General features: G+C 41.0%; 1 protein-coding gene across 2 annotated transcripts in view; it reads left to right on the forward strand.

Annotated features, from left to right (window-relative positions):
- The first annotated feature begins 311 nt into the window (after positions 1-311).
- The window catches only part of nrg3b (neuregulin 3b), a 174236-nt gene continuing 147270 nt past the window's right edge, over positions 312-27277 (forward strand). The window contains exon 1 of one of the 2 annotated variants that reach the window (XM_067488745.1): positions 312-2847. In XM_067488745.1, coding sequence (XP_067344846.1) covers positions 2001-2847 — 847 coding nt within the window. In that variant the 5' untranslated portion in view covers positions 312-2000. The remainder of the gene's footprint in view (positions 2848-27277) is intronic. The other variant, XM_067488744.1, reaches the window with a different exon arrangement.

Genomic DNA, 27277 nt, shown 5'->3' on the forward strand with positions numbered 1-27277 from the left:
TTAACCGTGCTGGCTTCCAGTGAGTGAATTTTTCTCTCATATTCTGATATCAGTAAGTGTTATTGCCCATATATAACCTGTTTGGCCGTGTGCCTAAAGCCCCACTGTCCCCCGTGAACTGTAAAATAAAGGTAAAGTATCAAGTTGAAGTAGTGCTCTAACTCGCCCACAAATTATGATCATGGTGTTAAGTTTGTTTGCTCTTGTGTGCCGCTGGTGGAAGACATCGGGGTGGCGCCTCGCTCCTCCTCCTCCTCCCCTCTCCTCCCCTCTCTCCCTCCATCTCGCCGCTCCCTGGGGTGTGTCTTTGGCAGCGCCTCTCTCCTCTCCACGCCGTGTGTGTATGTGTGTGGCGTGCGCTGCTGCTGCTGTTGCCGCCGCCGCCTCCTCCTCCTCCTCCTCCCTCTCCCAGCCTCCTATCTGCATCTGCTGCAGAGCTTAGCCAACACGCATCCATGCTCACTCTTTTTGCCTTCCCGCTGCCTTACGACTTGTGGCCATCAGAACGTTTCATTTCTGCCTTTTGTTTTTGCTGATCAGGGAGTCGGCGCGCACAGACAGCCGTGGAGTCCGCGTGGGAGAGATGGGCCACTCACTAGTCGCTACTTTACAGTATTGAGGACGGCGGCGAACCGGAGGAGAGCCGCCGTGAAACCCACATCACTCACAACGGATTGGGCAAGTCTCCCCCTCCCTTCCTCTCTCTTTCCTCTCTCCGTCTCTCCCTAGTCTGCAGCCTCCAAGAACAGCCGCCGCATCATTTTTTTCAGAGCAGCAGCCTCCCCCCTCCTCCCTCCCCCTCCTCCCTCTCTCTTCTCTCCGTCTCCCTTTCTGCTGCTTGCACCACTGTGGGAATGCAGCGAAGGTAAACGAATCGCATAGGCTCCCTTCCCCTCCCCACCAATATCGGATCTATCATCACAGTGACGGTCTGCGGACACACACCTCTGGAGACCCACAGCTGTCACTTGGGGAAATCAGTTCGGGGTGGTCGGCGTGAGGATTGGACCCGGATCAGTTGGATTTATCCCGCTAGCCAGGACACCAACAACCACCCTATCTCATTGGCAGATCTCACGTCAGATCCTTTCCGTCTTGCCTCGTTTCAGCGATTCTCTTCCTACTGGATTACCGACAGCCGGAGCGATCAGAGGGGTGGCCCGGCTTGGAAAACTAAGCGCTGTTACAGGCAAACTTAAAGTACGCAAAAAAAGAAAAAAAGAAAAAAATAGACACGCGCAAAAACGAAGGGGCGCCTTGTAATTTATGTGTAAAAGGTAAAAACAACTCAGATGAAGCCAACAAGATTAAAGGAACAGAGGAACAACCGGTGGTTTGTATTCTGAAGAGTTTATGCGCCCGATAATCTACCAATTGAGAGTGGAGAAGGGTGCTGCCACAGCCTGGGTTGTTGATGTACGCACGCACACACGCACATGGATTTACAGCTCCAGTCTGAAGCTCACCTCACAGAGGATCGATATCCTTCTCCGTTCTTTTGCGTCGGCTATTTTTTTTTTTTTTAACAAGGGAGTGAAGCATCTTGGGATTTACCATCGCTTCGTTAGCGCTGAGTAACAGTGAGGCGCCCCCTCGCCTCTCTCTCTCACCTGTCCATAACCTGTGTACTCGTGTGGAAGTGTGTTCATTCTAGTGCATATGTGTGTCTGTGTGTGTGTGTCCGCGTGCCTCCGTATGAGTGTGTTTGGTCTGTTGTCCGCCAGAGGGAGTGTAGGTTATGCTGCTCCTGTATGAATATGAGTACTGTGCAAGCTTTTAATTAGTTGTACGTGACTGTGAGTGATGGTGTCTGCTGGTGCCTGTGCATTAGCTCATGTTTGATGTTTGTGCATGTAGATATATAGGCTAGGCATTGTGTGAGTACTTAAGATGTCCAGCATTTCTTCCTCACCACATCCCCTTCCTAGTGCATGCCCTTGTATCATCTGGCCACCTGTTTGACCTCCTGAACACCATAAGAGACCAATAACTCTAGCAGGATGAGTGATCACTCTGGTGCAAGCACTCTAGCAGCCATGACGCTAGAGGAGCCTGGGGCTGAGCAGGCTTCTCCACGAGCCCCAGGCCCTCTCCGCTGTGGCCCCTGTGCTGTGTGGCCTCGCCAGCAGACTTGGCTCTGTGCTGTGCCCCTGGTAATGGGCTTTGTGGGACTGGGACTCAGTCTCATGCTGCTTAAATGGATTGTGGTGGGATCTGTTCAGGACTATGTCCCCACTGATTTGGTGGATCCTAAAGGTAGCATTGGACAGGACCCAATATTTCTCTCTAAACCCAGTGCCATGCCCAAGGGGCCTGACATTTCCACCGCCACTGCTACTTCAGCTGCCTCTACCACAGCAGTGGTGTCCACTACTACGCAACTAGCTGCGGATGGTACCGCCCCAGCGCCAAGAACTCGATCGGGGCCACCAGCAAACCACTCAGCCAATGGCAGCACTGCCAACGGAGATGGCAACCGCGCCCCACACCTTCACAACCGTGGTAGCACCCGTGTTAGCGGGACTGCCGTCACTGCCTCCACCACTCGGGCCACCAGACTCACTCCACCACCAAGCAGTAAGGAGGTCACCCCTCGCAGCACTGTTAAAAAAGAAACTAGAGCTGGTGATGGGCGGATTAACGGAGCTGTCAATGCAAAGCAGGGCCAGACTTCTGCTACCATCACCACCACAGCATCCACCACAACCACAGCATCTATGAAGACGACTGCCAAGTTGCAGCCAACCACCTCCCAGCCGGCAGCTACAATCAAGCCCACATCACGCTGGAATCATGGGCGCCCAGGCAAGGGCCCTGCCACACGTCCACACCACCGCCTCCGAACACGTAAGTCCACTTTTTGAGTTTGTGGAGTTGCGTGAGTGAAGTTTTATCAGGGTATCTGTAAAACTTGAGCTGAGTGTTTCATAAGAGCTCTTCTCTGGGCCTTTGTAGCAGTAGTAATGGTATGTCACTATAGCTACCAGTTATCACATGTAACTGTATCCCTCTTTTGTCTGATGTGCTATGATATGACTCATGGTCTGAGAATATAAATTATTTCCTTTTATATCCACAAGGAAAGTGGATACTCCAGCAGCTTAACATTAATCATATTCATTAGCACACACAGATATCAGGGGATATTTTCAGTATTTTCACCCCTCTCATCTTTATCTTTACTCGTGCCTTAATCCGATATGAATCTTACCTCCGGAGGAGTTTTTTCACACACTGTTGTAAAAAGGGCTCCATCGAGCAGCATTTATTGTATCTTGTCTACTGTAGTTGGGATGTTAAAGCTCTGTGATGTGTGCTGTGACAAAGGACAGCATATTTGTGTTATGAAAACAAATAACAGAAACTGGTGAGGTGTCAAAGTGGGAGAAAGGTTAGCTCTCACCTCCTGTAGGGAAGAATCAGATATAGCAAGGCCACACGTTCCATTTAGATGAGAGGATACTGGGAGCAGAGTGTCGCAGGTAGTGCTTGCACACTGCAGGGAGAGAGACAGCCAGAGAAAGGAAAGAGATGGCTTACATGGAAAGATAGATGAATACAGGAATGAGGGGAAGGTTGCAAAGGGCAAGTGGAAATAGATTCTGTAGGAAATGGAGAAAAAGGGGAAAGATACTTTGAAAAACAACAGAAAGCTGGAGAGGATGGCGAAAGGAAGGAGGAGAATGTGGGAAGCATAACAAGGCAGGAGAATGAAGAGTGGGAGCTGCAAGTAGAGAGAGATGGCAGATGGAGTGGGCTAAGTGAGGGAAAGGCTTGAGGGAAATAGAGGGTATAAAGCTGTGAACAGGAGCTGCGAATTTGCATATTTAGCATTGTGTAAAGAAGGAAGGCTTCCTGAATATTCATTTCATAAGGGACATATTTTTAACATCACAAGATTTTTTTTTATCTGGTGATGGTGGGTGGGGCAGGATGCAAGTGTATGAGTGCTGACTGAGTAAAGTATATATATTTCCCCCCCCAAAACTTAAAATGGCCTATTTTCTAACACTGTCTGTTGGATATTTGGATTGGATTTTTTTACTCCAGTTTGGCTCAACCAAAATTGTCTTCACCTTGCCTAAAGTTTTAAAAATGCTAATGATCCAGCGACAAACAACTATTGTGGACATGTTCTGTGACGTCATAACAAAAATCTGCACTAAATGGAATTTCAGTACCATAGAAGAAAAATTTGAAGCAGTTGGTTTGCTGTTCTTTATTCAGCACAGTGTTCCAGCAGTGACGAAATGTTAATGTGGAAATTGAAACCTTGCTGCACATTCTTGGTGTGGATCATGTGTTTGGACAGCGGTTCCGGTTGACTACACATTGTCCTCTCATTTATCAGTTGGACGCGTCCGTGGCATCGATCCCACAGGCATATTGTGATCAAGTGACATTATTGTCCTCATCTTTACCTCAGGGCAAAAATATTTTCGGATGTTGGATATTAAACCGAATGTAGAGTTTGTAGTTTTCCCATTGTCGGGAACATTGGCTGTGGTCAGCTTCAATTCAGCGAGCAACAATGGACTTCAGTGGTGACAGGAGTATAGTGATGCCTATAATCAGTCCTCAGACTCTTCCTGCTGCATAATCCACTGCTCCAGAGTCAATTACGTCACACGACAAAGAGCTGCCAAACAGCTGAAAGCTGCCAAACCTGGCAGCCCCCCTGTGTGAACATCAGGAAGCATCTGTTTATACTGTATGTTATAAAAGACCACTGCTTTCCAAAGCTGAAGCATGCATAGTAAAGCTGCCCTTAGTTAATAAAAGCTTCTAGACAAACACGTAATTTTCACTGGAGGCTTTTGATAAATTTCCAGCCTACATTGTGACATCAAGCAAAGTGGGCTGACATTTTGGCCCACTTGTGGAATCCTTATCCCTGCATTTATTAAATATCTGTCAGACACCACTCTGCTATGCTCACTGAGCATTTAAACAATTATGGCCATTTTTAGGAAATCGTAGGTTTTCAAATTTAAATAAATCTTTAAAAAATGATTCTGCAACATTTCCTTAAGCCATTTGAACCACGAATGTTAAATAATCAGTCCATTTTGTATTTGCTAAAATTGTTACCATGGCAAAAAAGCTGCTTGGTAAGCACAGAAAGTAACAGGTCTTGTGGTTTTGTACCCATCTGCTGCTTCTTGTAAAGGACTAGTAATATCCTGAAAGAAATTAGCAGTACAGTTAGACTTCTAGTTAGTTTTGACTGTCTTTATAGCATGTAGCTATTCAGAAAGGGGATTTTGTTTCAAAATTGCCGTTCAAACCTTAATAGGAAAATTCCCATTTTGCAGAGATTGTCAGGATTGATACTACAGGCCTCATTTCCTCTATGTAACCGTCTGTGTACATGATATATATATATATATATATATATATATATATATATATATATATCAAGACATTGTGTCATGATATTTTTAGTGTCTAATGTACCGAGAGCTGACAAGATGTGGCTTTTTCAGTTGACATTTTACTGATCCAATGTTTTTTCATTTTATTTAAATTGGTTTATTCTCATAGTAAAATTATTTTGATGAGGGTTTCATTCAAATGCAGCCTATTTTTGTAGCCCAGCATCTGTGCATGAATGAGACACTTTCATTGATGAGTGAATAAAAGTGTTGTTTTACGTATAAATAGACGTCTCTGACAGAAATCTTGTGTGATAAGTTACTTATTATCTTTCAAGGATTATTAGAAACTCTTAAAGTCGAGAGGTTTCCTCATTTATATAAATGGCATACTTTTACCAAATGAAACCTGAAGAAAGATGCTTAATGCTGCAGAAAATGGAAGTCACTGCTTATAGTATTCACAGTTAACTCTACTGCACCCAAACAGATATGTGCAGGTCAGATTCTTGTGCAAAACATTTTTAAATCTTGTCACTCTCACTAAATCTTACTTCCTATATTCATGAGTGATTAGCAAACAATAAAGCCCACTGAAATAACTAAACATTAGACCATATGGCTAGAAATGAATGCTTAGCGTTCACTCTGTACCACATCCACATTCATTGCTTTTTCTTACAGGTGAAGTCCTGCCCTGTGTGTTAAATGGCTTCTTGTTGTGATGTTTTTCAACCCTGCTCCTTGTATTGACACTGTTGCTATGTGTGAAAATACTGAATGTCGGGTTAATTCATACCTCCAATGTGCAGTACATATTTATTCAACTAACCCTTGTGTACACCATCTCTGTGCAAAACTAACTCAGTATTTTTAAGGGCAACAAACCTTTTATGAAACTAACTCTGGTGTTTTGGAAATGCAGTCTGCTCTAAAGCTGTATCTGTAACAGTGTGTACAGCTGAACAATGCAGCATACTTAAAGTGTAATAATACACTTAAAATTTCTTGGCTGATGATTAAGCGCTCTGTGCAACATGGCTTCAGGTGCATTTGTCTTTACCTGCAGCCGAGTGAGCTCATGTTTTATGTTAAGGTGGATGCTGGATAAGCTTTGCTGCAGAGCCTATACATGTAAAGCAATGCTATGAATTTTATTCCCAACTGTATTCACTGATATTGCTCCTGCTCCTTGGAGAAGATCTTAATGAATCTCTATGTCCTGGAAGAAAGACAAGCGTTGTCCATTGGGGGCAATGACATATTTTACCTATTGCTTTTGTCTTCTTTTTTCCTCTCTCTCTCCCCACTCTCCCTCTTTCCCCATGGTTATTGTGTTTGCCCCATTGTGTTGCTCCATCTATTTTTTGCTTTGCCTTTGTGCTTTTTATCTTCTTTTATACATTAGCTCTTAAGCTCACATTCACTAGCATATGGGCCCACAGAGAAAAATTGGCATGCTTGTGAATGCAGAGACAAGGATGTGGCATGTGTGTGCCCATACTCGTGAATCTATCATCTGGCTTTCTGTATTTGAAGCTATTATGTACCCGACTCCACTCTCTACATACAAGCCCTGTTGGCTCAGAAGTATGGGACGAAGCAGTGCACAATGAATGCCTGTTGGGAGACCATGGGACGCTGTGTTGGCTCAAAGCCCAATTGTCTCTCTTTTCGGGTGCAAGAAATCTTCTTAGTGAAGTGTGATTGTAATTCCCTGCACATCTCACTAGGCTGATTCCACATTCCATATTTAAATGTTTGTCAAGCAATCCAACTTCCGTGGAATCAATGGCTGTTTCCCCAACTGCTGAGTCAGTCAGTGCCTTTATAGGTAGGATGTTTTGGGAACATCATGTAACTGAATAAAAGGAAAGTGACACAGCTTCCAAGGCTGGAAGGCTGTAAATCAACCGACTGAAACAACAGCTATTAAATCAGAACAGCTGTGCACTAAAGGCATTAAAAAACAAGATGAAAAAGTGTTTTTGCTGTTCTCCCCGTGGGTTTAATTTATCAGTTGACTCCTTTGGCACTTCAGGAAATGAATCAGGAGGCTTTAGTGCTCACAGCTAGTCCAACATAGTGAAACTGCAGGTTTAGACGTTTTTCTTTGTGGCTTATAATGAACAGAATTCCTGAGGTTTCATCATGTTATAAAATGATTAACACCAAGAGAAATACAGTAGCAAGAAGATTTGTCATAGTCACTGCTTATGCAGATTTGGCGTTGCCCGAAAATGATGTTAAACAGATGGAAAAATTGGTCACAGTGACTGGTGAGGGCAAAATACATAAAACAGAATAGTTTTTAAAGATTCCATTGTTAACCTGAATGCTGGCAAGTGAAAAAAAAAAGATTGGCATTGCAATTTGAATTACAGGCTAGTGTACAATTATGAATTCAAAAGCCAGACAGTTATTGTGCCACAACAAATTTTGTTTTTTCAGATAGAGATGCATAGGAGAGCAGCATACACAAGCATTTTCTCTCATGTTACACAAACAAGAACAGAAATGAACATGCAAGCCCCTGTATCTTTTTTTAATTTCCTGACTATACATGAAGCTAGCACAAAGAACTACTGTAGGACCAGTGGAGCGTGTAAGGGGGATTAAAAACAAAGATATAAATCCAGTTTGCCTCTCTGTTTTTCTCTCCAGGGAGGTCAGGTTCAGATTTGCCAGGCTGCCTCTGAGGCCCCTCTGTCTCTCCCGAGACACGCTCTGCTTGTTCGTTGAGGCTGGCCCAAGCCGGGGTGCCTCTGCAGTATGTGTATGCAGCTGCACCAATTTACTGATACATTTCTATCTGAGGGCAAAGCTTTTATGCCTGGGATTTTTTTTTTCACTTTTTTCAAAGTAATTAAGCAATATTTTACCCTAGACTTGTCTTTTTGGACTTATCATGCGATTTTGACTACTCAAGAGTTATTACACACCCTTGTCGTAAGCCACATAAAAATAACGTTATGGTGCAATACAGATGTGAAATCATCTGTCTGTATTTTTATTTAATTTCAATTTAGGTGTTTGAAAATATTTGTATGAATTACAAAGATACTGTGAACAGTTCATCCAGTAATTCTTTTGACATTAGGGTATTTATTGCGCACAATATTACATATGCAATACAAAACAAAAAGTATTGGTACTTTTTTTAATTAACTAGACACATTTCTGATAAAACACGTGTCCCTTTGTATTATAGTGGCATAGTTCAGGGTTATCAGACATAGTAAATAAGGAATTCATGTACTTTGAACACTGTGCAGCATCCTGCGGTGCTGGCCCTGAACATCTAGCTAGCAAAGACACTTGACAATGATGGGCACCAATTACAAAGCAGAATACATCAGTGTATTCAGTGGGGTAACCCTGCAGACAAATTATACTAGAGTGACAGCCCAGTGAATGCCTGAAATTTTGTGGGAATTGATCCCATGCCCTTTCCATTGCTAGTGCCATGCTCTACCCACTGAACCTTGCAGAATCAATAAGGAAGAGGGAGGGAGAGAGCCTTGAGTAAAGATGGCTGTGAGAGAGAAAGAGAGAGAGCGAGAGAGAGAGCAAGAGAGAGAGAGAGAGAGAGAGAGAGAGACTAATAGAGAGAAGACAGAAGGACAGAACTAGAGAACTGGATACAAAAGAAAAAAATTATTTAGCGTGGTGAGGACTGTCACAAACCATGAGAGCATGCTCCAGAAGTTAGGATCCAGCTGCAAAGTAAGGCAAATATATATCACTGTTGAGTGAATGGGTCTTGGTTGGATATTTTACATATCTCAGGCCACCATTCTACCGTTCTATTATTATTTCTCATTTTTATGCAGATTGCCCATAGGCATTATCCACAGTTGAGTTTTTTTAAGTATGTCTCCTCAGCCTTATCACTAAAGTGTCTGCATGATGTATCCTATACAGAACTGAATCAGCAGAGCATGTAAATCACCAAAGGTTTCCACTGTATTATATGATATTGTGCATTACACATACTTCTTATGACAGGTGATACCAGTGAAGAAAGTCTGCATTACACTAACTTTGTTAAAGTGGAATTCATTAGTTGATCATCAGGAAGTTGATCTAAAACTATTTTTAATCAATCAAATGTAAGGATTTGATATATATTTTTTTAATTTCAAGTACACCCACAAATGAATGAAAGGTTCTGGACTGTTGGTTGAGTAAAACTATGTGAGTATGTGAACTTGAGCTATGAGGAAATTACACTGTGCATTTATATATAAAATGATTAACTGATATAAGAATATTTAGTTTAACTGGGAAGAAAAGTTGCAGCCCCAAACCATGATACATAATGCTATGGAGTGCACGCTACAGAAAATCAACATGCCGTTGACAGGAACTGCCGTCAATACTGCAATAAGTATCATGCTGGCCTAATAGTACAGTAATGGACTGACAATGCAAAGCTGCAGCCTTTAGCTGCTTGCTGCAGGCCGTTCTTCCTTAGACAGAGGATGTTCGGTACTTGAGTTAAGCCCCTTAAACAACACCTCTTGGGTAGTGTAGCTATTCCACCTCCTTCAGTGAGTAAATGGTAAATGGTCTGCTTATATACTGCTTTTATCCGAAGCTCTTTGCAATTTTGCTTCTCTTTCACTCATTCAGGATGACAGTGGCTGCCATGCAAGGTGCTCACAAGACCCACTGGGAGCAAATTGGGGTTCAGTGTCTTGCCCAAAGACACTTTAAGGCATATGTGTCAAACGTAGTGACAATTATGTCGTACAATTATGTCCAGCCCGCGAGATAATTTTATATAGATCTATTATTATTGTTATTAATGTCCCGGCGATATGAAGTGCTGATAACACAAAAACTACAGATCCCATAATGCAGCGCGACATCTGCCTTGCAGAACAATAGGTTACCCGGTAACATTCCGGCGTCAATTAAGTCAAGCGTCTGTAGCTGTATACAACCCTCAAAGTCAAAGCTAGACCCTAACAATGGCGAAAAGAAAAGTTGATTCCGAAAATAGAGCCTTTCAAAACCGATGGGAGACTGAGTATATGTTTATTGACATTGCAGGTAAACCCGTGTGTCTTATTTGTGGAGCTAATGTGGCTGTAATTAAGGAATTGAATCTAAGATGGCACTTCGAGACCAAACGTAAGGATAAGCTGAAAAACCTGAATGCAGAGCAGAAACTACAAAAAGTTAGAAGAGTTAAAGAAGAATCTGACATATCAGCAGACGTTTTTTTTTTTTTTACCAAAGTGAAGCTGCTGTGAAAACGAACTTTATTGTGGCAGAAGAGAGAGACAATTCAGCCCGGCCATTTACGGAGGGAGAGTTTCTGAAGAGCTGCATGATGAAGGTGTGCGGCGTCTTGTGTCCAGACAAAAATCAGATGTTGGCAAATGTAAGCCTGAGTAGAAATAAGGTTGCTGATCGGGTTTGTGAGATGGCCACTGATTTAAGAACACAGAAAGAAGCAAAGACTTTATTGCATACTCTCTTATTGTAGATGAAAGTTCACTGCACAGGTAGCCATCTTCATCCGTGGAGTGGACTCCAATTTCTGCGTTACAGAGGAAATATTAGACATTAAATCGAAGCACGGTACAACGACAGGAAAAGACATTTTTGAAAACTGATGTCAAATTGTAACCGACATGAAACTGCCCTGGGACAAACTTATTGCACTTACAACAGCTGGAGCACCTGCGATGTGCGGTGAAAAAAGTGGGCTAGTGGGGAGGATGCGGGTAAAGATGGAAGAGGAGAACTGTACTGGTGAGTTGACAGCATGTCCCCGCATCATACATCAGGAAACGCTGTGTGGTAAAGTGTTAAAAATGTAACATTTAATGAGCATTGTAACGCAAACCGTAAACTTTATCCGAGCTAAAGGTTTAAATCACTGCCCCATCACAGTTAAATCTTGTTAAATCACAATTTCAGTCTTTTATGCGAGAAATAGACTCCGAGTTTGACGACATTCCTTATCATACAGAGGTGCGTTGACTGAGTCGAGGAAAAGTTCTCAATAGAATTTTTGAGCTATGCAAGGAAATTTGTCAGTTGGCACAAAAGCAAAGAAAACTGAATGTTTTGATTTGTTACTTTTACTTTTGCGGAAAAGCATATTTTTTGCGGCATGTTCATAGTTTTAACTTTTAATTTTGACAAGGGATATTTTGATGGAGAGCAAGGTATTTTAAGTTATATAAAGTTTAAGTGTATTTATTCTGGAATGATATTCCTGCCTGTTTTTATTCATATTTATGTTAAAAAAACATTTAGCTTTAGCGTGTTCAATAAATGTTTATCCTGTTCGGCCGCAACCTAAGGTGTGCTTTGAGTTTTGGCCCCCTGTGCAATTGAGTTTGACGGGTCTCCTTTAAGGTGTAACCAGGAGAGACCAGCATATGAACCACTGCTCCTGTGGTCCATGAACAGCTGCCTTACTAACTGAACGACATTGGAAAAACCTTAATCACAACTAGTGGCCTAACCCTAAACTTAAACCTTTTAATGCTAAGCACAGAAAGCTTGTTGGCTGTTGGCCCGAGTTCTCCCTGTGGGAATTTAGCTTGGGAGTTGGGGTTCTTCCTCCCTATTTCCATTATTGCTCAGTCATCCAGGTCATTGTTATTGCAAAGTTTCTATTTCTGTAGGTGGCACGTGGAAGACAACTGCATTAGCTTGGATGTTTCATCTCTCAGTTAAAAGGCTTCTTCAGTCAAAATTCAAGAAAAATTATGGTTCATATTTACAATTCAAGGTTTTTCATAGTTCCAACTAGTTCTGTCTATAATTACACAATAGGTGTCCATTACAATCCATATATGCAATTGCAGCCCTACCAGTAAAACTAACTATGCGTTGTTGCTGTAACTGATATCTTGTGCTGTTAATCTGATGCTTTTAAGTGACATTTGACTCTCAGGCAGCAGCCAGGGGACTCCTACACTGTCAGAGTAAAAAGTGTGCTTACTGTAAGTACTGAAAGGGGCCATTTTAGGGCTTCTTAATGTCACTGTGTGATTAATGTAGGCAAAATATCCACTGGGAGATGGCAGAGAGAAGACCAGGTAGGGCACAGGGGTACTGGCTGAAATATTAATGTATGGAAAGAGAAACATATGGAATGTGTGTTGTCGGAAGTGTGAATTATTGATTAAGCTTCCTTTTCATAAAGTGCTTGAGAAGTCCCATGCTCAGTGGTCTAATGGCAGGAACACGGTGTAGGATTTTAGTGTATGTGGAGTTGGCCTCTGCAGGCTGCTTTTCAGTATGAAAGGTACCAATAGTCATAAGTGACCTTTCATATTTTAAAAGTCCCTGGATACAAAATTAGTGAAACCTTTGGCTTCACATTGATTTTTTGTTTAGCTCATCCCTTTTCATAAATGCTGCAAAAAGCCCCCACCCACAGAGTTAATAGTTCCTAATGCATCAACAGAGAAATAAAGGTGTTTTTTTTTTTTTGCCTAACCAAAGGAATAGCCCTTACTGAAAGCAAACAGTGGGATCATTATTGTCTCTGAACATGACTCCCCCTCGTATCTTTTCAAACTGAGAAGAAATGGAGAGTGGAGAACAATTTTAAAGAGTGGTTTTAGTGGTGGTGGTTTTAGCGGTGGTGTGTGTGTGTGTGTGTGTGTGTGTGTGTGTGTGCGCACGTGCACTGGGGAAGTGCTTACAAATTCCCTCATTTTCATCACACGCTGTCATGCCTACTTACCCACAAGTCTGCTTGAGTGCTTTTTTTTTTTTTACTTCTTAGGAATGGGTACTCAGCATAGGTCTTCTCCTAATCCACAAAACCCCAGTCATTCATTCACTTATTCACCCATTCATTCATTCATGTGCAGAGGACACAGTAACTTGCAGAAGCTCAAGGGGCACTGAGATATAGTAGTGCATGTGGCTGTGGCAGTGCAGAGAGGATTAGAGTCCATCATATCTGATCTGAGACTGTTAGATCCCAATATTGAATTACAGACCCTGCGGGGACTCTGGTTCCGTTATCAATTTGCAAACGAATAACGTGGAAAGGAAGAAGATGAGGATGGAGGGCTTGAAAATGGGGGTAGTGGGGTGTTTGGCTTTCAGGCAGGTTTTGGTGGGATGCAATGAATCTAATAACAGCCAATTTTTGGTGCAATGGACTATAAGTATCAACACAACTACAACTCCCTGTGTGATGTAGGAGTTATGGAGCTTGAATTCTGTGCTATTGAGTTGGATATATAGTCCTCCATTTTGGGAGAACAGCTGGAGTGGCTACATAAACTCTTTAGAAACCATTATAAAAACATATTTATAGTCTACAAGGTCCTTAAAGCAAAATTTTAAAACACTAGATTGAGCTTATAAAGGAACACAATAAAATTTTATTTTATGTATTATGCTTTTAAGTCTTGTCAAATTACGTTCAAATTTCATTTCAGGCAAAATAATTTCAAACACTGCCTGGCACATTTTTAGTTTCAGACTTGTTACCATGAAAATAGGCCTCCAGCTGTGAAGTGTAATTTAGATTGTGTTGCATCCATTCCTCCAAACTTCTCTATGTAATCTCAATTATTGCCGTGTGGAGTGATATTTAAGTCACAACTTCAAACTTAGGTAGGCGCCGCAATGGAGCATGATTTCTCACTCGCCCTGCTTTGCACATAGCATCTGGGTACATGACGAGCCTGCAGGAAAGTGTGGATTGCGGAGGTTGCAGCAGTCGGATTGATTCACTGCAATGTGTGGCCTGCTGCCACCCCCAGTGACGGGAAATGTGCCATGGTGCCCTGGTTGCGATGGAGAGGCTTATTGTGGCATGTGGAGGTGGAGGTGGAGATGGAGGTCACCTCTCGCTCCCTCTTGCCTCCCACTATCATTCATGCCTCTATACTTAGTTTGTTCTTTTTTATTCTCATCCTCATGTCCTCTAGTGCAAGCCACCCTCTTTCCCCTCTCCTTGCTCTCAGTTCTTCATTGTGTGTTCTTTCATTCACCTCCCATCTCTGACAAAACGAATACCAGCCAATGAGAGCTCTTATCTTAGGAGTGTACCAGAAGAGATAAGAGCATCATTCATCATTTCAAACTAGCTACTGTCACTGCTTCCTCCAAATAATTCCCAAGGAAATTATGACAAGTAACCAACACTGTTTCATTATTTTAGCCTAAGAAATTCTTTATACTATTCTGAAACGTAACTCTCGCTGCATACATCTAGCATCCTTATTCACTGATTTCCGTCACAGCTGACTGCATTACATAATCATTTCCATTCACATATTTCATTCACATATTTATGCACCTTACAGCCGGTGTAAATGGGATTACCAATTGATTATCAATACATCTGTTATTTCATGTAAAACCTTTAATGCACAAGTGGATTTAGCAAATTTTTCTAATACAGTTTAATTAAAGTGCTACCCTCTGCACTCTCTGTTTCAATAGACATTTGTGAATACAATCTTACTACCTCAGACCTCTTCCAGGCTCAAATTAGGAAGTACATCCACTATGCTGTCTTCCCAACAGATTGTTTAAGCGTGACTTCAACAGTGTCTCACACAATGTCCTGAAATCAAATCTGTCCCTTAAAAATGGGATTGTTCCAGACACCGACAAAGACAGTGAGGTCTTAAGTTCTTTAGCTTTCCATTTTTCACATTTATAACAATAATACTATGAAAGTTTGCGGTTAAAAGGATTCATCAAGGTATTAAAGTTTTTATTAGGTTAAAAGCCTGATCTGAGACACTGTAATAGTGTCATCAGTGCACACTGGCTCCCTGTATCATTAGGTCCTAACATTAAAGTACTTCTGGTTGTACATACAGCTTTAAGTGGCTCAGGTTCAGCCTACATGGCAGACACTGAGTTTGTCCACTGTCAACCAGTGAGACCCAGGACAAGTATATTGCTATTTTTTTTTTTTTTTTTTTTTTTTTTTAACTCCCGAAACTGTGGAATATTGTTTCCTATTCATGGACATATGGGGCAGGGCATTTCAGCTACAGTTTGTAAGATTTCAGATTTAGTTTGTTTTCTTCTAATCTCCTTATTAATGTTTCTTTAATGCTCTCTACCTCATTTTCAGCTGCTGATAGATTGTGTCCCTTTTAATCAAAATAATCTGCATTGTTATTAATAAAACATGTATTGAAATGTAGATTTAACCTGTATTCAAAAATTAAACATCCTATATACATTTTTAATGCATGTGTATATGTTTGTTTCAGGTTATTCAATATAAACTCAAAGAGTGTCTAATTCCCCCTAATGCAGATGGTATTATTTTCAAACTCTGTCAGAAGCCCCAGGTGTGCTGAGCATGGCATTGATGAATAGAGAGAGAGGAAGCCTGAGTGGAGAGGGAAATGGAGACGGGGATCGACTATGGTCCTCTCATGTTTTTTCCTGGGGGCGTGCACAGCTTGTCTCATGTGGTAATCCATGCATGGTAAAACCTTATCCATGAGGATAATGTCAACTCACTCCCGAAGATAACAAGACAAAAGCCCTTGCCTAGCACTCACTCCACAGTGTGTTTCATATTCCCTAAATCTGCCATCTTACATGGCTCTGTTCTATGGATTTGTTGCCCGAGCTTGCTGATTAACATACACAGACACAGGCTCGCTTTTGCTTTTGTGAAAAAAGATGGTGGACATTTCACTACATCAAGCAGCATTTTCTTTTGGCTGGTAGCGACCCAAAAGGCTGCAGGAGTATAGTATGTAGTCAGTGGAACTAAGTATAGCTGTTATTATACATATTCATCATCAGTGTAGAAGAAATACCTTCATCAGTCTCCATACTAGCCTTTAATAAATGGTATTTTAGCTGTGGATTTAAGTGCACCAGATGCTTTTATTACATATGGCAAGTTAATTGAGCAGGTTAAGTGGAGACTTACTGTAAATAACCTGCTGTGCTTCCGAGTTAAATGTAGGGACCTATTGGTAATTATCTTTGTGTAAATGTGTGTGTGTGTGTGTGTGTGAAGTACTGCAGTTCTTCAGCAGTGTAAGGATGAAAAGATCATAAAAGGACATTAGGCAGTGTAGTTCATGCTCAGAGTGGCCTTAAAGATCCAAGAACATTGAATCTTCACTAGACTGACAGAGCATCCATCACATTCACACCCAACCTGTCAGACAACTCTGTGAATTATATATTGAAAGTTCCCCCCTGAACATCCAGGCAGAGACATCTTCCTCTCTTTCTTTTCCATCTGATGTGCTGCATTGAATCATTGATAGGACATCCACAACAACAGTGCTCCTCCCTATAAAACACCTGTCACAGACAGCCTGAAAGGAATACTACTACAGCACTATGCGAAATCCGTTTTGATCTTTTGAATAGTGAGTGTGCTGCAAAATGATGTATATTGGGTCTTGTAAACAGATAAGGTTATGCTGTTTACTGTCGTGCCTATAATGACACGTTTAAAGTGGCATGTCAATGCAGGCAGCTATTAGCAGAGCTTCTGTGCAAAAACATACATGAGTAATAACATCAACATAAATTGTCATCATCTTAATGCCAGTGGGAGTGACAGTCTCCTGCAGTAGCTTTTTATACTCCCGTGTGGCTTCTCCTGTTATGTACGTATTCTTACGAAACACCAAACCATATCATGTATTTTTCCAACACGGCTATTAATGGAAGAGAGTGAATGGCTGTGTGCAAGTGAGACACTGCTGTTGTATGCACCAACATGCACTCCCCTCTCACTCATCAAGTATACTCTTTGATCCCAGCTGGAGTCAGGGATGCTTTAGGGATATGATGGAATATTTTATGCAGTTGTGGGAAAGCAATTGGTGAGGTTGCTTCAGTCTAATAGTTTCACCCTATCCCCCTTATGGTAACGTAAGCTTTAAAGCTGGGTACCCAAGTGACTATTTTGCATGTTGTTACTCCTAAACTGTCTGTTTTACAAAAGGGCTGCACCCCCTCTAAATTTGCAAAATTTGCAGAGAATATATATATATATATATATATATATATATATATATATATATACACACACACACAACAACCATGCCATCCCATTTAAAATGAATGAGATGGCCAAAACATTAAAACCTATCTCTTCTTATAATGGACTTCAGTACGACTCCACTACGCACTTTGAGTCATTCATAGTAGAGCCATGTATTCAATTGCATTAGATTGCAAAGGTGTACTTAAAGTTGTGTCCGATCTGTGTATACATATTTGTGTGTGTATGTAAAATAAGCATGTCATGGACTGGCAAAGGCTGGAAGGGTTAGTAAAAATGAGGCTGACACATAAAGAGAGAAAAGGGTCTGGGGCATTAGAGAGAATAATGAAGATTAAGCTGAGGCTGACTTGTGGGAAGAATTGGGGGGTCAGCGCTTAAGATCAATGTTTGGAGGGAAGTTGAGATAGATGATGGCAAGGGCAGACAGATTTTCGTTTTTTTTCAGAAGCACGGACATCTTGAGTAAAAGAAGACACTATTTCCTCAGTGGTCACTTCAAGGCTTGATTAGATAAGAAAAGAAAGCACATGGCATAATGTATTGTTTAGCTCTACACACCTATAATATGCTTTTTGTATTTAACATACATCTATTCTATCCATTCTATTCTGTGGCTTCATTAAATCTAAAAGGTTCTCTGTCAGTCATTTCACTCTAAGAGCATTTTCTTTCCATTTGGTCTCACAAGTGTACATCTAAATCATATCATGCAGTGTTATTGTATATAATAATAAGCAGGTCTGTGCTTTTGCTTTGGGTTGCATCCAGGGAAAGGCCATCAAACACTGGGCATAAGTCAGAAAATAGACCTGCACTTTTTCTTTGGTAATCCACAACAGCTGGTGTGTGTGTGAGTGCATGATGGATGTCATGCATGCCCACACGTGCATGTGTTTATGTGCTGCGACAGAAAGAGGAGATAGCAGGGCCAGATGGGTCTAGCTGTGGATCTGGTGGCCTAGATAAAGGCTAGATGGGTGCCACTACCTTTATGAGGTGCCAGCAGAACATTTAGAGTACTGTAGGTGTTAAAAGCTTGAAGGCTTTGATTGACTCTAACATCCAGCTCAGAGGGCGCTCATTAGGAGCTGTTTCTTTATGAACTCTATAATGAAGAAAGTTATATTCTGACCAACTTGACTGGAGCATTAGTGTCCATTTAAAGTTAAGATTACCTTTGCTGCTTTGATGTGTATGTCAGGAAATTCTACTTCTCATCTGCCCATTAATTAATCCACCAATTTCTTTGGTGGATTAATTGATTTTAGTGTTTAAATCGTCCAAAGAAATTCATGAAAGAAAGAAAACAGCAAAATGCAAATCGCAGCTTCATGAAGCTCAAGTGATGTTTTCAAATTTCCTACCAGCAGTGATGCGGCAAAAAGAGTTTTTTTTTTTCACTTATTTTGGCTTAAAAGGACTCGGATCAAGATAGTTGCCAATTACTTGTCTGGAAGCTAAATTGATGAGTTAAAGCTTTTACATTAGTCAATATATTATTGGAAAAATTTGCAGAAACTTAAGCAGTTTTCTTGTTTTCAAACTAGTCTGTGCTGGCCATACCGGCCATTTCAGAAAAAGCACAGAGCCCACTCCCACACGAACACTTAAATGGCCATTATGAAAGAAAAGGTGGAGAGGTAGTGCTGCCCTGAAGAGATGGAAGAGGTGAGGTAGCCGGTCTCTGTCCTTTTCCATGGAACTCAGGACAGCGAGAGCCTTCACCAGCACCCCAGGGAAAGGGAAGGCAGATTAATGCAGAGGCTTTAATATTTCAGATGAAAATGTATTACCTCTCTCTCTCTCTGTCTCTCTCTCTCTCTCTGTCTCTCTCTCTCTCTCTCTCTCTTTCTCTTTCTCAGAGGTGGGTCTGAATTTTGCTTGCTCTCTCCTGCTTTCTTCTCATGTCTTCCTTTCTGGTTGGAAGCATGAATGTGTTTTGCTGAGGGTTAGATTCTCCCATCCAAAGCATCCCTGACTACTCATTGGGACGAGGAGTGGTAGATTAGCAGAGGAAAAATATAAATGAATAGTGGAGTGTGTCATTTTGTGTGTGGTGCGTGTGTGTGTTGGTATATGCACTGAAAGCTCTTAAACTTGCTACCAAAACTCTTTGCTGTCTGTCTGTGGTGGAATGTTAGATCTGTATGTTTTGGATGAGAGATTCAGTAGTTCTGTCCACTCATGTCATAAAAGTCTCTTTAAGAGACAGCAAGACACTTTTTATTTGGACACTACAACCTAAAGTATTATGTTTATTTGTACTGTTAGTATAGTTTTGGCATATGCTGTCCACACTGTTGATATTTCCAACAAAAATAGACAGAATAGAAATATATGCGATAACAATTGTAAAGGTCACGAGTGAAGCTAGTAGGAAGCGTTTTTAGTGAGTTAGTCATCTTTTAAAGTCTTGCGTAAACCCAGTTTAACCTGCATGACTGTCTGAATGCAAACACGAACAGCACAACTGATCTGGTTTCATTTAATTAACTATGTGTTTAGTCTAATAGTACAAACTGTAGTAATTTAAATGTGTGCAATGCCGGGTAACTTTTATTTAGCTTATTGCTTTGTAAGGGAAATAGACTTTCTGTATGCAACATCAGCTGTTACTCCATGTATGGCCACTAACCTAGTGGTGTAGAGCTCACCTGGGTCAGGAGGCCTGAATTGATGTTGTTCTGCTGACACGCAGGCTGAAACCCTGATCGTCTCATTTGAAGTACAGTCTCTCTAATAATTTAACCTCAAAGTATTCCATTTAATGCCCATCGATTAGCTTAGTACATCTGCAGGTCAAAGTCACCATGACAACATGGTAAGCACAGAAGCCCTGAAACATTTTCTCCAGTGAGTCCCAGGGTATAGCCCCCAGACTCCCAGCAGCCTATCTTAGGTCACACCCTGGGTGTCTAAAGGGGAGTCTTACAGCGACCAGGTCACTGCTTCTACTAGTATTTTTTATTTTTTTCAATCAGGAGGTGGTGCAGTCAGGTTCATTTTGTGTTTTATTTTTTTCTCATGGTTTTCTGTTCATGCATAGCATTTAAGATGTCATTCTTCATCTATCTCCGCTCTTGAGGCCTGAGGCTGTTTGTTGGAGAATGAAGTTCTCTTCCTCCTCGCTTCCAGAGCTGCACATGTCACACAGGAAGACACATGCTCACACTTCGATTACACAATCACTCTTACACATGCTCAAAAAACACAGGTTTTCTCTCTCCTGCTCTTTCGTTCCTCAACCTCTCCATTTGTCTCTTTTTCCCTTACACAAGCACACAAACACATACCGTACATACACACCTCTGCAATTCATCTCCCCCGAGGCCTCCTGCCTCTCTCCAAGCCAAACAGTGTGCTAATGTGCTGACATGTTTGACACACACCCTCCCCCTTGTTTCCTCTATTTTCCCTATATCACCTTTTTACAGCCCCTTCCCCAAACCTTTCAGTCTCTACCAACACACACACACACACACACACACACACACACACACTAATCTGAAATGCACCAGCAGAGCTCTAATGCTCATATTTTCTGTAATTAAATGTTGTCCACACCATCTGAGGTAATGATCATAATGAAAAGTAATGAAGACTCTTAGCTGCGACTGGAACCTGAGTGCAAGGTGTTGGTGATTTCCTTGGATTGCAAAGTTTACAATGTGTGTGTAAGCATTCAGTATATTAAATGCTACTGTATATTTTTGCATAGCAGTTTGTTAAAGTAGTCAAACTGGGGTTTATTGTCACTGTTATGTTATGCTATGTTATGTTTTAGATAGATCGAGCTTTATGGTATCTATTTATGTCAGCAGCTACACATGTGATGAGCATGTCAAATCCAGAATTGTAACTTTTTTTTAATGGCATTTACACTTAATTATGTTAAATAACACAGAACATAGACCCTCACGTATTAGATGACCCAAGTTCTGTTGAGGAAAAGTATAGAAACACATGACTGACAGGTTTTACATGTTGCCCAGGGGTGTCTTGACGTGATTCGCTGTTCAAATAATACATTGTTCAAAATTACTGCTCTTGGTTTTAGCTTTGGGTTTTTGTTAAAATAGTATACATTAACAGGAAACCAGGCAGTTGTTTATGGGAGAAGACATTTTGAATCAGTGAAAAGTGGGAAAAATTATTCAAAGGCATTAAACAAACTGTGAGCATAACCAATACAATAATGTGGAATGTTCTGGAAAGAGAGAAACCACTGGCGTACTGAACATCATTTGTGAATGGGTTAGTTAAGGATGACAGCTGACAGCAGAAATATTGTGAAATATCCACAGAGCAGGGGTGAAAGTATTACAATTCACTGTTCGAAGAGGAGCTCATCAAAAGAAATACAGAGGCCATACCACAAAACGCAAAACCCTCTTCAGTTTGCAAACAAAAAAAACAGCGATAAAGCACAAATGTTCTGGAACTAAGATTTCTAGACTGTTAAAACCAAGATGAACCTCTGCCAAGTGAAGGAAACACCGAAGTTTGAAGAAGAAACAGTGAAGACAGTGTTGTGGCTTGGGCTGCATGATCTTTATTTATGATTTAATTCATAGTGGTAGCAGCAAAATTAATTTAGACCATTTTGTCAGGCATTTTGTCAACGGAGAAATGCATCAGAACTAATTGGGAGAAGCTTCATTTTGAAGCAAGACAGTGATCCAAAACACGCTGCCAAATTAATGAAGGACTTCGTCAGTAGGAGGAAGTGGAAGAACTTTGACAGGCCAAGTCAGTCACCAGCCCTTAACCTAATTCAGCATCACCTGCTCGAGAGAAGATTGAAGACACAGCCTCCTAAAGAGAAATAACAACTGGAGAAAGCTACAGTAAAATCCTGGAAAAGCAAATCAAATGAAGGATCAAATCAAGGAACTCTAAATGTGAGTTGCAAGATACAGTTATTGCAATCAAGAAAATTGCAATTAAATTATTTAAATTTAAAATGATCTGTTAAAATTTGGGTCATCTGTTTTACATATTTAGGTGTAAATGCCATCAAATCACAGCTAAAAAAAAACTAATGAATTAGCCTTGCAGTTTCAAATCATTTAGAAGGACTGTGCATGGAAATTCCTAAGTTTTCTATTGATGGATGACTGTACTGCAATTACAATAGAGTCCTCAGTTAAGGACATTTTTCAATGTCACCCTTTGCCAGATGTTTTTGTTTTCCTTTTTCCTTTGCCACCCTGTGCTAGTATTTAATCTTCTGCTCATTTTTGCAGTCTATATTCTAGCTGTAGGTGTAGCGTTCTGAAGTGGACAGTTCCACTTTAATTCTACTGCTATACTTGCTCCTTTGAGACAGCATAACTAACAATCACTTCTCCAACGCCTTATCTTGCTGTCTTGTTGAAAATAAAGTTCCTCTGTCCAGTCAAGTGGTAATATAGGCAGCTACAGTACTGAGCTTTTAGAGGTCAGCAAGAGTCAGCAGAAGACAGGGTGCACGATGTTGAAAGGCAGAGACACACTGAGAGCAGCTGGCCTGTAAAGATGGGGAGGGGGAGCACGAGGTGAAGCCAGAAAACGGGGAGAAATGTAAGGGTAGAGGGATGGAGGACAAAATGGGGAATGGAGCAACGAGAGTATCAGTCTCAGTTACACTGTTTCACATGGTGGATGCCCTCTTTAAAAGGCCAATTACTCTGTAATAGTCCTAGGCTGACTAGGTGATTTCTCACTGTGCTGAGTGGAATGGCAGAGCAGGAGTGGAGTCAGTCCAGTGGAGAGACCCAATCATAATAGCACTGGAGTGAAGAGAGTCAAGGGAGACACACATATATAACCGTGTGTGTGTGTGTGTGTGTGTGTGTGTGCATGTGCGTAGGTGTGCATGAACAGTTTGTGTGTATAATTGTCACCATTCCACTGAATTCATTATGGAATGTGACCTTCAAGCACTACAGGCACTCATCAGTAGGGCTGAACTGAAATGTCTGTGTGTGTGTGTGTGTGTGTGCATGCGCGTGCGCTTAAATGACTGTATATGAAATAACCCAAACCAGAGATAAATTAAAGTTAACTCTCGAATACAGTCTAGTACAGCAAATATGATAGCTGTGGTTTTACAACTAAATATTATATAGTTTATTATAGAAATATTATGAGCTAATAACAATGGAGTATTTTGGGTTACCCACCTGTCAGCACATAAAGTTGATAAATCAGCTCCACCTTGACCAGCAGTGAGCTTTTACCATAATATTTGTTTGGGATTTATTGTTTTCTTAGTGCATTACTTTTGCTTTTGTACTGTAAAATGTAGATAATCTGTTGCTGTATTAAAGTGATTTATTGAAAGTGAATTTAATTTTAAAATGGATTAGCAACCATAATTGACAGCCGCAATGCCTCTTTTTATTATTTATTTATTTATTTGTCCTTTTTTTTTCTTTTCCTTCTGCTGTTCTTATTCACCACGGTGATACTGTGGACTTACCTCAGTCAGTATTCCATACTAATTAGTTGCTTGTAATTTTGGCAACGTAGGGATTTAAGCTTGTTTTAGTGCTTCACTCTTGTCACTTTGGATAAGACCAGGTGGGCATAAAATATAAACGGAAAAGACTGAGAGGAATTCAGTTGCTGCATAACACAGCAGTAACCGACCCTGGAAATTAAGTGAAGATAGTCAAATAACATATATGCTGATATTCTGTCCACTGGCTGCTTTACAAATCTTTGAGTCTTTCTAGTTGGAGTAGTTTCAGAATAGTTAGATATTAATCACAAAAAATTGTGCAACTGGTTAATATTGTACATGATGTATTCTATGACAATTAGTGATGAACAATCGCTCATGTCAAGATGCAAGTGAGCAAATGTTTTTCAGATCTGTGAGAAGGAATGATGGACCACATCATGAAAGGGTCAAAAATAAAGGTGTGAGGTGTGTGGAACCCATACTTTTGCTCTTGAGTCAAACAAGCTGACAGTCTGTCACTCAACTCTGTGCAGTTTGGAATCACAAGGCACATCAGCCCCGCTGGTCAGAAGAGGGTGAAGGGCTTAAATTTTGGACCTGATCTACTAACTAAAAAAATATTAGGCTCTTTATGTATTACACTGATGTTTCCCACAGTCGACCAACAGAGGGATGAGGGAGAAAGTTGCTGCATACATACATAAATAAACATGCTGCTTACTTTTGGAGTTTCCTGACAGGCAAGACATCTAAACTGTCAGAATTGAATCTAATTTGATTGTTGCTGCAAAATAAAGTAGGGCATGCTCAAAGCACAAGACAGAGAATTCCCTGACCTCCTTGGCTGACTTTAATGGTTCCTCCTATGTGGTTCTCTTAAAAGCCAACTTACCACAAGCTAATGGCTGTGTCTGAATATTTAATCACATATAGATGGGATCAAAGATTTTAAGACGTACGTGACAGCACCCATTCCATCCCCTGTGGCCTTTGCTGGGCTAAACCAAAGATCCTTGAGTGAATTCATGCTGACAGGACTAGATGACACTACTGCTGCATATCTGTGTGTATGTGCTCTCACAAGGGGAGTGTTGACAGAGGTATGATTGAGGGTGGTGGTGGTGGTGGTTGGGGGGGTTGCTCAACAACCTGCCAAGATTGTGATACAAATGCATTTAATGTGGAGAGATCCAGCAGGCCGACTTCTAGCCAATATAGAGAGAGCATAGGGCTGCCAAAATGGACTGCAAATATTATAAAAGCCTGGCATCTTTGTATAAGGTAGAGTGTGCACAAACACATACATGCCCTCTGTTGATATTCAGATGATATGAAATACATTTTTGCATTTTTTGTTTTGATAACACCTCTGCAATTGTGTGGACAGTTCTGTCATTACACGTGGGCTTGGTGTGACCTTGTATGCTGAGTCAACATACACATGTGCATAAGAGTGGTTGTGCATGTGGACCAGATCACAAGTGCACTGAAGTGGTAATGCTTTGGTGTTACCGCCGTTCACTCGAAAGACAAGTTGACAAAACTTTTTAGGGCAGAGGTACGACAAGAGAGGCACTGGAGAGAATATACCGGTCATGTGAGCCAGTGACGGTCACATGTCCCGTTGGAAAACACAGGGTACACGTTTCTGACAGTTAATAACTGGATCTGGACATTTTTGATTAATCTAAAAAAGAAAATATTCCAAGTCTAAAAGAAAATTTAATTTTAAATAATTTAGAGATTATCCTACAACTGTCCTAGCCTATCCTTAACAATACGGACAGCACATCATACCTAATGGATTTTGAATTGTTTCTTTTCTCTTAATAAAATGTGATTTTCTTGCTAAATACCACACACAGAAAGGTTATTTTTACTGGATGCCTGCCATTGTTTGAAAATGTGCTGTCATTATTATGCAGTGTGAAAATGATGCCCTCAGCAGACAAGCAGGTAGTAATTTCCCAGACTTTATGTGCCCCGATGTGAGGTAAATGGTTAATACGTATGTGTCTTTTGTCGTTATCATAATGTTACCTTTGGTGCAGCAAATGTAAAATTGCCAAAGTAGATCAGTGCAGTGGACCAACTGGATTTCACAAGTCACATCAGGCTGCTTTAATGCATCAGTTACATGTCCTTATTGCCAAGCCTGGGGGCAACGAAGTAGAAAAAAAAATGCATTGCACCTATTTTTCTGTTTCTGCTTTCTAGCAATTCAATAATATTCCATTTTCTCAAAGTAAATGCAAAACAAATGATGTTGATCGCAGCGGTGAGTCAGGGCAGCTCTGTCTGGAACCTCTAAAAATGGAATCTTTCCAGATCAGAAATCACTTTTTGCTGGAGCCTTGTAAACAAAGACTGGTTGCATATTGTCTAATCCAGGATTAGATTCACCTGTAATTGGACTTGTGTGCTGTGGCTTAACTGTTAAATTGCTCTTCAGGGAGGAGGTGCCACCTGATACGCCTGGGCCAACCATCTGGGGGACACAGTGATGAGCATCTAACAAGATGGGATGACAAAGAGCGATGGGCTATAAGAAAAAAAGACTTTCACCTTCCTTTAGGCTGATTTGCAACACACACACACAGCAGTTTCAGGACTGCAGTAGATGTGATAAGCAGGACCATAATTATCTCTGTCCACTAAACCCCTCATTGACTTGGCAAAATTAAGGGTTTAGTGGACTACAGACTTTGAGGAAGTTGTGACCACATTAGCTGCATTCATTGGTGCATTTGGGGCCAATTTCATAATGTAGAGTGGCAGCCATTAGGGTTGTGGTGTGGTAATGGTAATAGTCCAGCTATTGCAGCAGGTGCTTACAGGGGTTATGAGCCCATTCAGGCCTCATCATCACAGAGCAGTTAAGAATTGAAAGAGGATTCACTTCTGTGAATGTGAGGCATTTTAACACATGCATGTTTCATGTGTTGTTGGCTGCACTACTTGTTTCTCCTAATTCTATGGTTATTAAACTGCCCTGGTACTAACACTGAACTGCTTCCTAATTTCTTTCCTTTCTCTGTGACAGAGAGATTATTAAAACCTTAGCACTTATGTGCAAAAGCTTTTCTGTTTTTTTTTTTTACTTTTATCTTCAATAGTTTTTTTGTGCTTCAACCATTGAATGCTTGTGTCTGTGCATTCCTGAGTGTTTGGATTCACTGGGACCCTATTGTATTGTTATGCTCTGCGCTGCCCCATTTGGATGGGATTAATATTCCAGAGGGATGTGGGTGATAAAATATTAGCTATGCTCCTCTGTAAGGAGGCCCATCATTCTGGACAGCTTTTTAGCTAGTGACATACAATATTAGAGAAGACCACTTAAATAGACAAGACACAACCCAGCACAACAACACAAAGGATCTGATATAAGGCAGCCTATAGCCCAGACTTTACATCAGCCCATAAAGAGATAACGGTCTTCTAATGGCT

The sequence above is a fragment of the Channa argus genome, chromosome 20, assembly GCF_033026475.1.
Source record: "Channa argus isolate prfri chromosome 20, Channa argus male v1.0, whole genome shotgun sequence".
NCBI lineage: Eukaryota > Metazoa > Chordata > Actinopteri > Anabantiformes > Channidae > Channa > Channa argus.